Here is a 17,821-nt window from a genome sequence, read left to right on the forward strand (position 1 = left end):
CCTGCTACTTCACAACAGTAATCCTCTTTCTTCCAATTTCCAGTAACATTTTCTTACTCTCCTTTAAGTCCACACCTGCAGCCTCCTCAAAGGCCATCATACTTCCAAACAGTTTCTTCAAGGCTCCTCAGGCATTCACTGACACTCTTTTCAAAATCCTTCCAACTTCTATTCACTGTTCTAAATTTACTCCCCCATTTTGGGCTTTTGTTATAGCTGCACTCTGCTTCCAGGTATCAAAATCTACAGTGTAAAAAATAAGTATTTCAGATATAATTCACAATTCATATACCTTAAAAGTCAACCTTTAAAGTGTACAATTTAGTGTTTTTAGTATATTCACAAGATTGTGTGCCCATTCAATTCCAGAATGTCTTCACCCAAAAAAGGAATCTTAAACCCATTAACATTTGCTGTGCATTCCTCTCTACTCCCAGGCCCTGACAACCACCGATCCAGTCTCTGTCTCTTTGGATTTGCCTATTACGGGTATTTTGTATAAGTGGAATTATAATATGTGGTCTTCTGCGTCTGGCTTCTTTAATTGTAACGTGCATTAATTATCTATTGGTGCATAACAAACTACTATATCTCAAAAATACTCCATTTTGTAAGTTTGGGAGCATTTTAGCTGAGCAGTTCTAGCTCAGGGTCTCTCCTGTGGCTTCAGACAAGATGTCAGCAGGACTTTCAGTCACCTGAAGGCTAGAGTGAGGCTAGAGGATCTAATTCCAAGATAGTTCAGCCATGTGGCTATCGGCAAGAAGCTTCTGTCACTTGCTAGCTTTTGGGAAGAGGTCTCAGTGGCTCACTACGTGGACTTCTCCATAGGTCTGCTTGACTGTCCTATGGCTTCCCTCAGATTGGGTGATTAAAGAGAGAAGGTAAAAGCCACAGTGTCTTCTATAATCTAGCCTTGAAGGCCATACAGTAACAGTACTACCTATGCAAATTTCTCCTGATCACACAGACCAACCCTGATTCAGTGTGGGAGAGAGCTACACAAAGGCTGAATAAATACCAGAAGGTAAGGCTCATTGGTAGCCATCTTGGGAGACTGGCTGCATGGATGGCTTATTATAGTGTTGACATACTGGGAAATTTTGTTGTAACAGGCATAGATGATCAGTATTGGAGACTACACTGAATTTAGGGAAATTCAAAAAGCAATGGAAGTTTTTTTATTCTCAAATAAAAGAGGCCTGTTCTATAGTTCTGAACTCTCAGGCTGTTTCTTCACTCTGCTTTGATCCGTAGAGGTAAGTAGATGGATATTTCTGAGAGGTCAAAATACAGACAGCAACTCCCTACAACACATCCATTTCATCTCCTTATTTCTTTCTGGCTTCTGACTTCTAGGTCTTCTATTCATGTTTGTCAAATTTTTCAACCCATACTTCTTTGATAAATAGAAAATGCCTTCCTTTAATGTTATTCTTTAAATTTTAAACATTAATTATTGTGACAAAAGGGAAATCAAATTAACAGCAATTTAAAAAAATATTTCTGATAAAAATATCATGTTTTGGGACTTCCTTAGTGGTCCAGTAGTTAAGAATCCACTTTTCAATGCAGGGGGTGTGGTTTCAATCCCTTGTCTGGGAACTAAGATCACATATGCTGCGCACTACAGACAAAAACAAATTTTTTTTTAATAATCATGTTTTCAGTTTGATCATGTGATACCAATGTGAGCTTTGAACCTTAACACAGACCACAGAGCGAAATGCTTGGACCTGCCAAGGAGGTGACATTTACACGGGGAGAGGAGGAAAGCGCATTGTCTGAGTGTTGGGGAGAAGTGCGATGTGACTGACTGTCCAAGGGAGCACAGCCACAAAGTGTGAAGATACCTGTGAAGTTGGTTAATGTGTACTATGAACAGGGTACTTGGCTTTAGACTAGTTTTTCACTTTTTAGGATTCTTGTTGAAGCTATGAGAAAGAGCTGGGGATTTTCTCAAAGTGAATCAATGTACAAACGTCAGGGGTTCACTGACCCCACATTAAGAATTCCTATTGACCATAATAACTTATTTTCTTACTTAATGCTTTGATAAATGCTAGATAGAAATGTTAGAAATGCTTTGATAAATTTCCGCATCTCCCAAAGTGATAGTTGTGGTGTGGCTGATCCTTTAGGGAAAAGAACTCAGGAGAATTTGACGCAAGTTGCTTGCTTTTTTTTTTTTTTTTTTTTTTCCCTGAAATTTACAACTTGTCAAGGTGGTTATTGGCTACAAACGATTTGCTTTACCTTCCTGTGGTAGAATAAAAAATTTCAAAATTCTGCTCCAGACTTGATAGTTGAGGTCCTGGAAATATGTCTTTGTAGTTTTTATAGAAAAAAATGTAAATCTTCATTTAGATGGGTTAGAGTTTATTATTGTATTTTATTAAGAAAGAAGTTACTTTTATAGAATAATAACCTCTCCTTGTAACCTTTAGGATTTTACAGATACATTTTCACAACTATAGGCATAAAGAATTATATTGTTATTTGCTATTGATTCAGGTTCAAATAGTCTTGAGTTCTATTCTTCAGTTCAGTTCAGTTGCTTAGTCGTGTCCGACTCTGCAACCCCGTGAATCGCTACTTGATACTTGTTTTGCTTTGGCTGTGCCATGAGGCTTTTGGATCTCAGTTCCCCAACCAGGGATTGAACCTGGGCCCTTGGCAGTGAGAGCACAGAGTCCTAACCACTGGACAACCAAGGAATTCCCCTGATCTTTCATTTTTGTGGGGAAAGAAAATACTAGAAAGCATAAAAGTTTCACATTGCAAATACCCATGTAATCCCAATAACCAGAATTTAAAATGCTATCATTTAGTCAACTTTTCTTCATTTAAAAATAATAATGAGTAGAACTTAATAGATAAAACTGAAGACCCCTAGAACCATCACCCAAAGCCCCACTACTTTTGCCCTGCAGGGACCTGCTGTCAGTTGATATATATTCATCCACTCCCTTGTTTAATACTTTCACAGCCAAGTATATACATATATACTATGTGTATACTATGTATCAGTTCAGTTCAGTTCGCAGCATGCAGGGCCTCCCTATCCATCACCAACTCTCCGAGTTCACTCAAACTCACATCCATCAAGTTGGTGATGCCATCCAGCCATCTCATCCTCTGTCGTCCCCTTCTCCTCCTGCCCCCAATCCCTCCCAGCATCAGAGTCTTTTCCAGTGAGTCAACTCTTCGCATGAGGTGGCCAAAGTACTGGAGTTTCAGCTTTAGCATCATTCCTTCCAAAGAAATCCCAGGGCTAATCTTCAGAATGGACTGGTTGGATCTCCTTGCAGTCCAAGGGACTCTCAAGAGTCTTCTCCAACACCACAGTTCAAAAGAATCAATTCTTCGGCACTCAGCCTTCTTCACAGTCCAACTCTCACATCCATACATGACCACTGGAAAAACCATGGCCTTGACTAGACGGACCTTAGTCGGCAAAGTGATGTCTCTGCTTTTGAATATGCTATCTAGGTTGGTCATAACTTTTCTTCCAAGGAGTAAGCGTCTTTTAATTTCATAGCTGCAGTCACCATCTGCAGTGATTTTGGAGCCCCCAAAAATAAAGTCTGACACTGTTTCCCCTGTTTCCCCATCTATTTCCCATGAAGTGATGGGACCAGATGCCATGATCTTAGTTTTCTGAATGTTGAGCTTTAAGCCAACTTTTTCACTCTCCTCTTTCACTTTCATCAAGAGGCTTTTTAGTTCCTCTTCACTTTCTGCCATAAAGGTGGTGTCATCTGCATATCTGAGGTTATTGATATTTCTCCCAGAAATCTTGATTCCAGCTTCTGTTTCTTCCAGTTCAGCGTTTCTCATGATGTACTCTGCATAGAAGTTAAATAAGCAGGGTGACAGTATACAACCTTGACGTACTCCTTTTCCTATTTGAAACCAGTCTGTTGTTCTATGTCCAGTTCGAACTGTTGCTTTCTGACCTGCATACAGATTTCTCAAGAGGCAGGTCAGGTGGTCTGGTATTCCCATCTCTTTCAGAATTTTCCACAGTTTATTGTGATCCACATAGTCAAAGGCTTTGGCATAGTCAATAAGGCAGAAATAGATGTTTTTCTGGAACTCTCTTGCTTTTTCCATGATCCAGCATGTGTATACTATTGTGCTATTTGTATAAATGTAACTAAAACATTTTCTACATTCCCTTTTTAAATTTAACATTCTTTTGTGATCTGCTCGTTGATAAATATAAATCCAGTTTAACTGCTATAAAGTATGATATTGTATATCACATTATATGGGCTTCCCTGGTGGCTCAGCAGTAAAGAATCTGCCTGCCAATGCAGGAGATGTAAGAAACACAGGTTTAATCCATGGTTCAGGAATATCCCTTGGAGAAGGAAATGGCAACCCACTCTAGTATTCTTGCTTGGGAAATCCCATGGACAGAGGAGCCTGGTGGGCTATAATCCATTAGGGTCGCAGAGTTGGACACAACTTAGTGACTAAGTAACAACAACAACATAATCACATTATACTCTCCATTTTTTAACAGATTTTTTTCTTTTACTATTATATACAGAGCTGTAAGGAACATCCCTTTCTTCGAGTTGAACCATATGAAATTGTTATTTTTCCAGATCAGAAGATGCTTGAATATAGACAATTTAATGTAGCTGAACCTAATTCTGTTGTTTGTATGCCAACTCTCACTTTAATTTTTGACTGAGCAATGGATAGGAAATGATACCTGACTATTTTTACTTGCATTTACCTACTGTTAGTGAAGTTAAACCTATTTTCACGCATTCATTGGCCACCTGGATTTCCTCTAAATTTCCTACCTATGTTTGTGCCCATCCAGAATAGGGGAAATGAATAAAGCATTTCTTTAAAAATTGATTGTGGACATGTTCATGGGGTTGGAGAATGAATAGCCTTGATAAGTATTGGAGTTCTCCCAAAATGTAGTAAAATTTTTAATAGCCACAAATTCCTCCCATTCCATTTTGCATGCTCCTTTGCAATGTGATTTTGCCTCTCTTCTCAGCCAAAGGTGGTGTCTGTTTCTCCACTTCCTTGAACCTGGGCTGGCCTTGTGACTCGCTTTGACCTGTGGAATATTGCATAAGTTCCAGAGCTTAGGCTTCAAGAGGTCTTCAAACCTTCCATCTTTACCCTCTGAGAACTCTGCCTCCAAGACTGCCATGTAAGAAAACCAGGCTAGCTTACCACATACCTCAGCTGACAGCCAGCACCAGACATGTGACTGAAGTCATCTTGGACCTTCCAGTCCAGTTGAGCTTCCAGATGAAGGCAGCCACATGATGAGCCAAGGTAAGATCAACCCACAGAATCATGAAAAAGAATGTCATCATTATTTTAAGCCACTAAATTTTGGGGTGGCTTGGTTTGCAGCAGTAGTTAACACAGCTATGCTCACGTGTGGTAATGAGGTGGGTAAATAATTTGAAAGAAAAAATAGAACTTGAAAGTTCTTGATTTTGAATAGACAGGATCCTTTTTTCTTTAAAAGAATACTATTAGCAGAGTGCTCATTATGTGTCAGGCATTGTGCTAAGAACTTTATATATGTTAACTCATTTTATCTTCAAACAACCCCATTAAGTAGAAAGTATTATAGATATTTTGCCCAAAGTCACATAACAATTAACCATTAGAACTCATATCAAATCCAGGCTTGTCTGACTCAAAAGGCTGTTCTAAAATTATCTTGTCTTCCCGTTAAAAAAAAAACTCTAAAATTTACAGGCCCAATAAAAGGATATTCGGTAGCATGCAACTTTATAGGTGAAATATTTAGTTTAAAAAAATTGTCATATAAATTGAATAAAAATATATTGGGATTTTAAATAGTAAATCTGGCTTCAAATAAAGAACATACACAACTTATTATTATGCAAATTAAAGACAAAAATGGCACAGTAGAGTCATACTTTTAAACACCACCTCTCTTATATACATAGCATTATATATAAAATGTGAAATGAGAAAATGAAAAAGATACTCTTGGACTTAAGAATACAACCACAGAACAGTGAGCAGGGCTGAAACTGGTGTCTCCTGAGCTCTGGGTGCAGATGGCTGTGGCAGCTCCAATATGTTCCTGTAGAATAGTCAAAACTAACCTGCTTCCCTAAGAAAAATTCAAATTGAGAATTTTTCCTATGTTGTTCTCTTATCAAGAGAGAGACTCTAAAGAGTCTTAACCACTGGGGCACAGGGGAATTCCTAGTCTTTAAGCCATTTTGAGTTTATTTTTGTGTGTTCCAGCTTCATTGATTCACACACAGTTGTCCAGCTTTCATACCACCACTTGCTGAAGAGACTGTCATTTCTCCATTATATATTTTTGCCTCTTTTATCAAAGATTAATTGGCCATTGGTGTGGGTTTATTTCTGAGTGCCTTATTCTGTTTCATTGATCTATGTCTGTTTTTGTCCCAATACCATGCTGCTTTGATTATTGTAGTTTTGTAGTATTATCTAAAGGATGGGAGCAGTATACCTTCAACTTTGTTCTTTTCCCTCAGGGATTGCTTTGGCAATTCTCTGTCTTTTATGGTTCGATATAAATTTTAGGATTATTTTTTCTAATTCTGTGGAAAATGTCATCAGTTATTTTATAGGGCTTGCATTAAATCTGTAGATTGCTTTGGGTAGTATAGCCATTTTAACAATATTAGTTCTTCCAATTCAAAAGTATAGGGTTTCTTTCCATTTCTTTAAATCATTTTCAGTTTTCTTTATCAATTTGTTATATAGCTCTCAGCATATAAGTCTTTCACCTGCTTGGTCACGATTATTCCTACATTTTTAAAAGTGATTTTTTAAAACTTTCCCTAATATTTCACTGTTCATGTAAAGAAATGCAATAGATTTCTATATATTAATCTTGTATCTTGGTATACCTTGATGGCCTCATTTATCAGTTCTAATGGTTTCTGTGTGGCGTCTCTAGGGTTTTCTATATATAGCATTATGTCATCTGCATATTTTCTCTCTTCCAACTTGATACATTTTATTTCTTTTTTTGTCTGATTGCTATGGCTGGGACTTCCAATATTATGTTGAATAGAAGTGGTAAGAGTGGGCGTCCTTATCTTATTCCAGACTTTAGTGGGAGGACTTTGAGCGTTTCACCACTGAGTATTATGTTGGCTGTGGGTTCATCATAAATAGCTTTTATTATGTTGAGATATGTTCCCTCTATACCCACTTTAGTAAGTTTTTAATCATAAGTAGATTTTGAATCTTATCAGATGCTTTTTCTGCATCTATTGAGATGATGTAGTTTTTGTCTTTTCTTTTGTTGATGTGGTTTATCACATTGGTTGTGTATGTTGAACCATCTTTGTGACCCTAGGATGAATCCAACTTGATCATGGTACATGATCTTTTTTATGTGTTGTTGGATTCGATTTACTAATATTTTGTTGAGAATTTTTGCATCTATATTAATCAACAGTATTGACCTATGATCTTTTTTCGTACTGTCTTTGTTCTGATTTTGGTATCAGCGCAGTAGTGGCTTCACAGAATGATTTTAGGAATGTTCCCTCCTCTTAAATCCTTTGGAAGAGTTTGAGAAGGATTGGTTTAAGTTCTTTTTATGTTTGGTAGAATTCCTCAGTGAAGCCATCTGGTCCTGGACTGTTTTTTTGCAGGGAATTTTTATTATTATTCTTACTATAGACAGAATCTCAATTTTCAAATCTGGATAGAATTTTTCAACTTTGTATTCTATGACAGGTAGAATAATGGCCCCTAAAATGTCCACATCCTTATCTCCAGAATATGTGAATGTTACCTTACATAGCAAAAGAAATTTTGCAGGTGTAATTAAATCAAGGATCCTGAAATAGGTTCTCCAGGGAATCTTCTCAACCCAGAGACTGAACCCAGGTCTCCTGCATTGCAAATATATTCTCTACCATCTCTGAGCTACCAGGGAAGCCCACAAATTAGAGTAGCAATGATAAATAACCTTACAATCACCAAAGTGGCAAAAAAAAAAAAAGGAGGGTTCCATTTATTTATGGAAGATGGGGAAGGGGGAAAATACTCTCATATATTGCTGATAAAAAGCAGTCTGACATCACTTGATTAAAAATATATTTATCTTTCTAACCAGCAGTCTTACTCCTATAAATCTAACCCACAGAAATAAGTGCTATTATTAAGGAATACTTAAATATATTTATGGCATTGATTATAGTGGGAAAAAACTAGAAACAAATTGCCCACCAATAGGATAATACTGAATAAATTATGGTACTTCCACACTATGGACTGTTGTGCAGTCATTAAAAAGAATTAGAGAATGAAGTTGGATCCCTGCTTCCCTTTCCCATATGCAGAATTCATTCAAAGCAGATCAAACCTAAATGTAAGAATGAAGACTATAAATCTCTTAAAAGAAAACAGGCATGAATCTCTGTGACCTAGGAATAGGGAATAATTTCTTAGATATGGCACCAAAAGCACAAGAAACAAACAAAAATTAGATTAATTAGACTTCATATAAATTAAAAATGTTTGTGTTTCTAAGGACAAAAGATGAAGAGACAAGCTACAGAATGGGAGAAAATATTTGCAAACCATATATATAAGGGATTTGTATCTAAAATATGTAAGAACTCTTACAACTCAAAAATAAAAAGGCAACCCAGTTAACAACGGACGAAGGATCTGAATAGACATTTCTCCAAAGATATACAAATAGCCAATAAGGACATTTAAATATAGTCAACATCATTAGTCATCAAGGAAAGTAAAAGTGAAAGTGATGTCGCTCAGTCGTGTCCGACTCTTTGCGACCCGTGGATTGTAGCCCACCAAGCTCCTCCGTCCACAGGATTCTCCAGGCAAGAATACTGGAGTGGGTTGCTATTTCCTTCTCCAGGAGATCTTCCCAACCCAGGGATCAAACCCAGGTCTCCCACATTGCAGGCAGACGCTTTAACCTCTGCACCACCAGGGAAGCTTCTAGTCATCAAGGAAATGCACATTAAAACCCTAATGAGGTAACTCTTCACAAACACTGAGATGGCTATAATTAAAAAACAAACAAAAACAGACAAGGATGTAGAGAAATTGGAACCTTTGTGCTTTGTTGCTAGTAGGAATAGAAGGGTGCAGGCACTTTGGAAAACAGGCAATTCCTCAAAAAGCTAAACAATTACCATCTGATTTAGCAATTCTACTTCTAGGTATATATATCTGAGAGAATTTAAAATATGTCTACACAAAAACTTGTATACATAAATTCATAGCAGCATTATTCATAGCCAAAAAGTGAAAAAAACATAAAAGTCCACTGACTGATTAATGGGTAAACAAAATGTATATTCTTACAACATAATATTATTCAGTCAAAAAGGGAATGAAGTACTGATACATGGATGAATGGCCATGATATATATTTATGTTAATGAAAGCCTGACACAAAAGGCCATGTATTCTATAATTCCATTTATATAAAATGTCCAGACAGCAAATCCAAGGAGACAGAAAATATATTAGTGGTTGCCAGGATCTGGGAGGAGGAAGCAATGAGGAGTGAATGCTAATGAGTATGGAGTTTCTTTTTCTCATAATGAAAACTGCCTGAAATTATTAGATATTAGCAGTGGTTGAACAACATTGTGAATAAAAACCACTTTATATTGTAAAGTGTTGAGTTTTACGGTATACATTATATCTGAAACAAAACAAAAATTAAACTTTATCAGATGACTTACAGAGGCAACCAGATAAGAAACCATTTATCTGATCAGATCAGAAGCCAAGAATTTAATTTTTAGTTATTTTTACGTAATTTTTTTTTCTAATTTATGGGATAGGTTAACCTCTCCTTACATTAAAAAACAAAGACAATGGTTAAGACTCTGCACTTCCATTGCAGGTGGCATGGCATTCCATCCCTGGTCAGGGAAACCAAGGTTCCACATGCCCTGTGGCAAGGCCAAAAAAAAAATGAGGACAGTATAAATGATAGTATTAAAGAAAAACACTCAGTAAATAATGATGTTTGGAAAACATATTATTTAAGTTTGGAAAAGTCTGAATGTTCTCCTCTGAGCATTTTTCAAATCAAGTAATACTGTTTAATAATGAAATAAAACTTAATATACCATTCAGTTCCCAGTGCCAAATATCTCTTTAAATTAACTCTTAGATAGGTTCTTTAAAGTACCATACTTTCTTTTGATGCTATTTCCAAGAAAATTTGCAAGAATTTGCTTTTCGGAGAAGGCAATGGCACCCCACTCCAGTACTCTTGCCTGGAAAATCCCATGGACGGAGGAGCCTGGTGGGCTGCAGTCCATGGGGTCGCTAAGAGTTGGACACAACTGAGCAACTTCACTTTCACTTTTCACTTTCATGCATTGGAGAAGGAAATGGCAACCCACTCCAGTGTTCTTGCCTGGAGAATCCCAGGGATGGGGGAGCCTGGTAGGCTGCCGTCTATGGGGTCGCACAGAGTTGGATACAACTGAAGTGACTTAGCAGCAGCAGCTCCCTGTTTATCAAAGGTTTTGCCAAAATTCCTAAACTGTGTAAGCTGAGGTGCCTTGGAACAAACATTGACACCTGACCTCTTTTGGAGACCACACAAACTTCGAATTCCAGGTAATTATGATACATTTAGACAGCACATTTCCTTTGGTGATACATCTTTGTGAAGCTGGGTTTTGGGTCATTGCTGTAATAAAAATCTAATACTATGCAAAAATCAGTGTGGAAAAAATGAAGATGGCAGTGTCCAATGTGATCCAAATTTTGAAAAATATTCAGTACCCAGAAGGCACACTCATTTTATTAGCAGGTCATTTAAGAACAAAGCAAAAATTATCACTTTGGTTCTAATTTACATGTAGTTTTTTTACTTTAGTACAAACTGCTATAATTTAACTACTTAATAAATTTAACCATTAGCTATTTCTTTTGGCCAGAGGACTCCATGAAAAAAATTACTGCAACTAAAGAGGCTATATACCAAGAAAGTTTGGGAAGCCCTGAGTTATCTGCTTCTCATACAATACACCCCAAACTTTCCACAGTTCTTCAGTTCTCACGCAACATTCCTCTGATGTAACAATCAGTATTGTTAATGGATCAGTCTCTCGGATTAGGGGTGTATGTATAGGAACACCTCGTGGTAGAAAGTGCCTGGCTTAAAGATAAAAGGTAAACAGAAGCAGTTATCTTCCCAGTCTAACAGGCAGTCATATAAGGGCTAGAAAGGGAGAGATATACTCTACTTCCTAAGTCCCAAGGGTCACTTTATAAACCATAAGAATGACAATGAAACTACAGAGCCACTTAACATATTTTGCAGTCACCAGTGCTCACCTGTCTGGACCAGAGAACGTAGTACCATCTACTGCCCCCTGCCAGGACATCCTGGAAAAATCATAATACTCTTGATTCCTCCTCTCAAATTTTCTACCCCTGAAGAGCTTTCTATTAAGTAACTCAGATGCCAGGTACAGTTACTATACTAAATTATGCAGTATGTTATGGGCACATAAATCCAAGACATTACATTGTGATTGTTACTGCATTAAATATGTACTTCTATACATGTTTCCATAGTTACAAAACCAAACTACATTTAGAATTAATAAATAATGAGCTTTCCATTTGTAAGCTTCCCTGGTGGCTCAGATGGTAAACAATCTGCCTGCAATGCCAGAGACCTGGGTTTCATCCCTGGATTGGGAAAATCCCCTGGAGGAGGGCATGGCAAACCACTCTAGTATTCCTGCCTGGAGAATTGCCATGGACAGAGGAGCCTGGTGGGCTACAGTCCATGCGGTCAAAAAGAGTTGGACAAGACTGAGCAACTAAGCACAGCACAGCACAACCCCTTCAGAGTAATCTGAAAAATGACATAAAATAAATATTGAGTTTCTATTCCTGAAGTGAGACACAAACTAATCAGAATATGCTTTTAAAAATGTTTAAACCAAACTCACATACACAGTATATATAAATGTATAGCATATTAACACATACTTTTAAAAAAGCAAAGAAGTAATTTGCCCATAATCAAAACTTTATTGAAAAACTGACACCAAAATAGGAGAGTGCTGCTGTATACCTTACAAAATTAAATGTAATTACATTATCTTGGTAGATTAACTGGAATTACTGAACTGATAAGGCTTTCTGCGATAGAACACAAATTTAAGAAGTTGTGTGGATCATTAGTGTTGCTTCCTTCTAAATGAACAGCCTGTAAAAGAATCACAAGAGCGTATTAAACACAAGTCTGTTCTATCTCTGGTATAGAGTTTTAAGGATAAAAAGTACTTTTTAAATAAAAACTTAGCTTTTAGAAACTTTAGATTAAATACTCATTAAGTCCTCTCAAATGTTATAATGAAATTCATTTAAGACCACGAGTTAAAACTTTAATGCAAGGTGTCAGAAGATGCAAACTTAATTTTTAAGAACTATTCTGAATTCTTTTCTCCATAAAATAATTTTTGTTAGAGTTCATCTCAGATCTTTTAGGAAAACTCTGGTACATATGTACCCTTTTAATCATCTGTCAGGATGTGGGCACAAATTCTAAGATCATGGCACGGTATGCAGGTTTTGGCAATCTTGCAAGTATATTTTTAAGCAGAATACTGCACTTAAATATTGTGCTCCTCAAAGTTAGATCTCACCAGGTCATACTAACTAGATCTTGGATTTGTTACCAATTCACTTATAACTCTTCCAGTGAGAATAACATGGAATTTACCATGTTACCAAAAATATCACAGGCCAATTTTAAATATCATTACTGAATTGTAAATCTCTAAGTACTACTATGGAAAATTATATACATATGTATTATTTCTTCTCACTGCAGAAAAGTGAAAGAATTAAAAATGCGACTGTCTTAATCATGAGTTGCTCATAGAAATCAAACCTCTAACATATTAAATATAGTTATCTGTTGCTTAGCTAGCAATGATAAAAACTATCTTAAATCATATGTACCAAATACATAGGAGACAAAAATATTTACATGTATTTATTCTTTTACTCTATTCTGATTTATGTCTAATATTCCAAGTTAAGCAAATTGACTAAATATAATACAACAAAATTAGATGTTCTAAACTAAGACAAATAACAGATTATGGAATTCTTTGCAAGGTCAAGAGTACAAACTTATCTAATTTAAAAGGGCACTCTTTACTAAAAAGAGCACACAATGAAAGATAAAAATTATTTTGGTAATTATGCATCTATGATTTCTTTTAAACTGATTTTTGTAAAAAGACTCTAAAATCATAAAATCTCATCACTGGGTTAGAAAATGCCAAATGATTTACCTTCTGTGAGTCTGGCCTTTCCTCCTGTTGGCTGGCACAGCACTGTTGAACAGCCTACACAAAGCACTACTGTCTGAGCATGGCTGAAAACTGTGGTAATCTTGTAGCAACCTAAAAAAGGGCAGTGTCAGAAGTGAAAAGCAGAAGAAAACACAGCACCTGTTGAATGTATTTCTAGTAGAGACCTTGTAAAAGATTAGGAACTTCAGTGCTGTGCAAACCACATCGGTAACAAACTTTTCTAGTAGCCACGTTAAAAACAAGTATTTTTTTTTAAGATGAAATTAATAATATAATTATGGAAGTCTGTATTTCCAAAATAATATCACTGCAACGTGTAATCAAAGCCTTTTTCCCTATACTATATCTTCAAAATCTGGTGTGTATTTCACACTTTAATGATACAGCATGAAACAAGAAAAAAAGATTCAGCCTAGTGACTACAGTTAATAATACCATACTGAATATTTGAAAGTTACTACTAAAAGAGTATATCTGAAAAGTTATCACAAGAAAAAATACTATAACTATGTATGGTGATGGGTATTAATTAGACTTATTGTGATCATTTCCCAGTATATATAAATATGGAATCATGACATCATACACTTGAAACTATAATGTTTTATGTCAGTTATACCTCAAGAAAAGAAAGAATGAAAAAGAATTTTTCCATTCTGACTAGCCACATGTCAAGTGCTCACTAGCTACATATGCCTAATGGCCACCATACTGGATCCCACAGCTTTACAATGAAGAATCAATATACTTTTCATTGAACCATGAAAAAGAAAACTTACCATCTGAGCAAGCTTAAAGACTTAATAAGTTCTATGCCATGTCCCTTGTGGAAATCCCATCTTCACAAACCCCTACCCAAATGTTTCTGAAGTGGTTTATTATGAAAATAACCCTATGACATTCCAATTCTGTAATCCCACTTCTACTCCAACAGAGGGTCCTAATATCTAAATGTACACAACAGACTATGAGCAGTCCTTATAGAAATTCTATAAGTAGTCCTTTAGAGAAATTTTCCTTAGGAAAGGAATTAAAGTTTGAAATTTCACCTGGACATTTTACATCCATGAAGTAAGAATTTGGACTTTGAACCAGCCGTTTCTTTTTATGTTTCTTCTTTTCCTCGTCCAAGGAAGGATGCAGTAAATCTCTAGCTAACTGAATAAAAAAGAAAGAAAAAAAAAAAAAAACAGTATGAGTACTAGAATGACACCACAACTCTGGCAGATTTAACCATATGTAAAATATACATGCAAAAATAGGAATAACAGTCATACTCAGCACAGACAACACTTTAGTTTTTGTTTTTTAAGCCTGTTAACTTTCATCAACACTTTTTATAATGCTTGCGTTCTCTTAAGTCCCAGTTAAGGGGCTTTATAACGATCCGGAAACAGATGGTAAGGTTAACTCCGTTCTTCATAACTAATAACAGTCGCCAGAGAAAATAAAACTGTGGTGCTAATGATCCTGACCCTGGTGGACCCGCTGAGAAAAGAAATTGCTGAGGTAGACCCGGAGAATGTCAACAGCGAGGTGATTTCTGCCCCCTGGGTTCAACGTCTGATCTGACAAGAACTCTTAAGTGGCTGACGCTTGACTGTCCCTGATAGAGTTAATCTGTATGGCAACTTCGAAGACAGTTTTTAAAAAGGAAATAAGCATAAAAATCGCTTCCGAGAGGAGGCAGAGGGGGGCAAGAGCCACAAAAATAAAGGAAAGCAATAAGACATAAACGATCATAGCCTCGCGGGTGCCCACCGAAACCCAGGAGGGCTGAGTAAGGTACGCAGGGAGCAGTCCCTTGCCAACCAGCAACTCCCGACTGCAGCCCAGGGCGGCGCCGGGCTTCCAGTTCCACGCCCTGGCAGGGCCCGGCTCGCCGCGCCGCCCGGGCAAGTCCCAACAAGTCCGCCACGCGCGAAAGAGCCTTGCCATCCGAGGCGCCGAGCGGCGTTCAGGGGAGTCCCGGGGCCCAGCGGAGCCATGGAGCAAGCCTGTCCTCGGGGCCCCTCGGGCGACAGAGAAGGCCGACACAAACGCGAAGCTCGAAAGTAAACAACTCACAGGCATGTTGATCCTTTCGCAAGCCCAGCCCGTGCAGATCTCTAAGGCGACAACCCCAGCGAGCAGCACGCGACGAAGCGCGCGGCGTCAACTTCCGGGATAGAGGAGGCTAGGAGGAGCGAAGCGGCGGGCTCGTCCACTCTAGGCGCACCTCTCGGTGGTAGGGGGCTGGCTCAGGCCGCGATCCGCGAGTGCCGGGAGAGGGGAGGTGCTGAGGCGCACGCCCATCCGACACCGCAAAGCCCAGGGTTCTAACGCGCTCCAGGGCTAGGGCCCCCGGCCTCAGGTCTCTGCTCTGGGCCCAGGAGTGCTTAGGGTCGAGCTCAGGCTGCTCACTCTCGTCTGGGAAGCCGCCTCGGGCTGCGGGAGCGGACCAGGGTGGGCATGCTGGGTCCTGTCAGCGGTCCCGCCGACAAGACACACTCCGCTCTCCGCCACTCAGCTGGCAGGCACATGGGCGATGCCTATGTTCTTTTATGTATTAAAAACAGTATTATTAATTAAAACCATTAACACGTGCCAGGTGAAAGAGGCTCCTTTACTTGTGCATCCGGCTCCAAATTACTGGTTATTAAGTTCTTTGTGGGGTGTGGCTGTGCTTTGGGTTTGCTTGGCCTTGAAAAAGTTCTTAAGAAGCACCTATTTGCTGCTTAGTTCATTGTGTGGCTCCTTCCTGTCCTCCGTGGGTCGCACTTTCCAGAGTGGACAGCTCGGACTTGAAAAAACAGCGAGTGTCACCGATGGCCAGACTTGAAATATTTTTCATGAAGAGCACCATCCTGGAGATTGAGCGAGTGTTGTCAAAAGCTAAAAAATACTTGATCAGAAAATTGTCCTAGGTAGACGTTCTCGATCAGCTTTTATTTCTCTTTGAAAACATGATGCACGTGTAATGTCTATTTTGGAAAATGGAGAAAAGCAAAAGAAATTTAAAATCACCATCCAGAGATAACTATTGTTGATATTTTGACCTATATCCTCCCATTTATTTTTCACTTGCATGTAGGTTTATTTTGGGATTTGGTTTTACATAATTGGTATCATCTTGTGCATGTTCTTTTATGATAAGACGAATCCCCATACACACAACTTACTGTATAGTGAACGTCATCCCATGTTACTATATATTCTCCTACGTTATGACTTTCAATAGGCACATAGCATTCATCCTGTGAATATATAGCCTATGTCATCCATACACTAAGATAGACATTAGGGTTGGTTTTTAAATGCTTAATATTTAAAATATTAATGTTAAATAGTTTCAGACAGATTCGTATATGGAATAATACAGTTGTGTATGCAGAATCACGGCCCCCAAAGACTTCTTAATCCTCAGGACCTGTGCTTATATGGCAGGTGGAATTAAGTTTGCTAATTATCTGGCTTTAAGCTAGGAAAATTATCCTGGATTGTCTGGGTAGACCTAGTGTCATAACAAGGGCCCTAAACATGGAAGAGAAAGAGAGAGAGGTGTGGTGATGAAAGAAGAGTCTGAGAGATGCCAAGTTGTTGGCTTTGAAGATGGAGTAAGAGGGTGGTGAGTGGAGGATTGTAGGTACCTCTAGGAGCTGGAAAAGGACTCTCCCCTAAGCCTTCCCTAGAATCAGCTAAATATTTGCCTAAGTTTTCTTTTAATTCTTTTGTTGTAGCATTTATCTGTAAGTTTTTAATTAACCTGGGAATTTGTATGGGGGGTGGGGTAGGTGGCTGCATCACGCAGCTTGCAGAACCGCAGTTAACCCCTGGTCAGGAATTGAACATGGAGCCCAGCAGTGAAAGCCTGGAATCCTAACCGCTAGACCACCGGGGCACTCCCTAACCTGGAATTTCTTTTGGTACTTGGTGTGTAGTGAGTCTCAGAACAATGTCTAACAAGCAGGCCTAGTTATTGTTTCAGCTTCTTAAGCAATGCCCAGTACAGTGTCAAAACCCTTTCACTTCTGAGACACTGTAACAGTGTGAGAAATAAAACTCAAGGTCAAGAAGATCCAGACTCTATGTATGCCTGCTTGTCCAAAGCTCAGTTTCTCCTAACATGTCTCCAGGCCTTTGCACTGATGACAGATAAGGAGACACGTAGGCAGGTGCAAGGGTGCAGGATCCCTTGGCCTTGGCAGCCTACTCAGGGATCCTGCACAAGGAACTCCTGCCTGGCTTCCCAAAGGACTCTGAAGTACCAGCTGAAATTCTGTATGCTGCTTGAGAACTTTCCAGTTGAACTTTCTCTCTAGCAAGGTCTGAGAAGGTGCTGCTGAACCCTCCGTTCAGCATCCAGCCCCCTTCACCTTAGAAGTGTGAGGCCATTTCTAGCCCCTTCCTCCTTTCCAAACTTCAAAGGCTGGGAGAACCCACATGTGTTCACCTTAAACCAAATCAGAACCCACTGATGCTAA

General features: G+C 38.5%; 1 protein-coding gene across 1 annotated transcript; it reads right to left on the reverse strand.

Annotated features, from left to right (window-relative positions):
• Nucleotides 1-12,060: 12,060 nt before the first annotated feature.
• Nucleotides 12,061-15,508, reverse strand: RPS27L (ribosomal protein S27 like). The gene is made up of 4 exons (XM_068966022.1): nt 15,426-15,508; nt 14,408-14,516; nt 13,338-13,448; nt 12,061-12,241 (listed from the first exon to the last, which is right to left on the reverse strand). The coding sequence occupies exons 1-4, from the start codon at nt 15,429-15,431 to the stop codon at nt 12,213-12,215; spliced, it is 255 nt and encodes an 84-aa protein (XP_068822123.1). The 5' UTR covers nt 15,432-15,508; the 3' UTR covers nt 12,061-12,212.
• Nucleotides 15,509-17,821: the final 2,313 nt, after the last annotated feature.

Source organism: Capricornis sumatraensis, chromosome 2, assembly GCF_032405125.1.
Source record: "Capricornis sumatraensis isolate serow.1 chromosome 2, serow.2, whole genome shotgun sequence".
Lineage (NCBI taxonomy): Eukaryota > Metazoa > Chordata > Mammalia > Artiodactyla > Bovidae > Capricornis > Capricornis sumatraensis.

Coding starts and splice junctions, on each gene's coding strand:
- RPS27L (XM_068966022.1), bottom strand. Junction 13,449..14,407: donor CATGGATGTAAAATGTCCAG/GTGAAATTTCAA, acceptor GCCCTTTTTTAG/GTTGCTACAAGATTACCACA. Junction 12,242..13,337: donor AAAGGCCAGACTCACAGAAG/GTAAATCATTTG, acceptor ATTCTTTTACAG/GCTGTTCATTTAGAAGGAAG.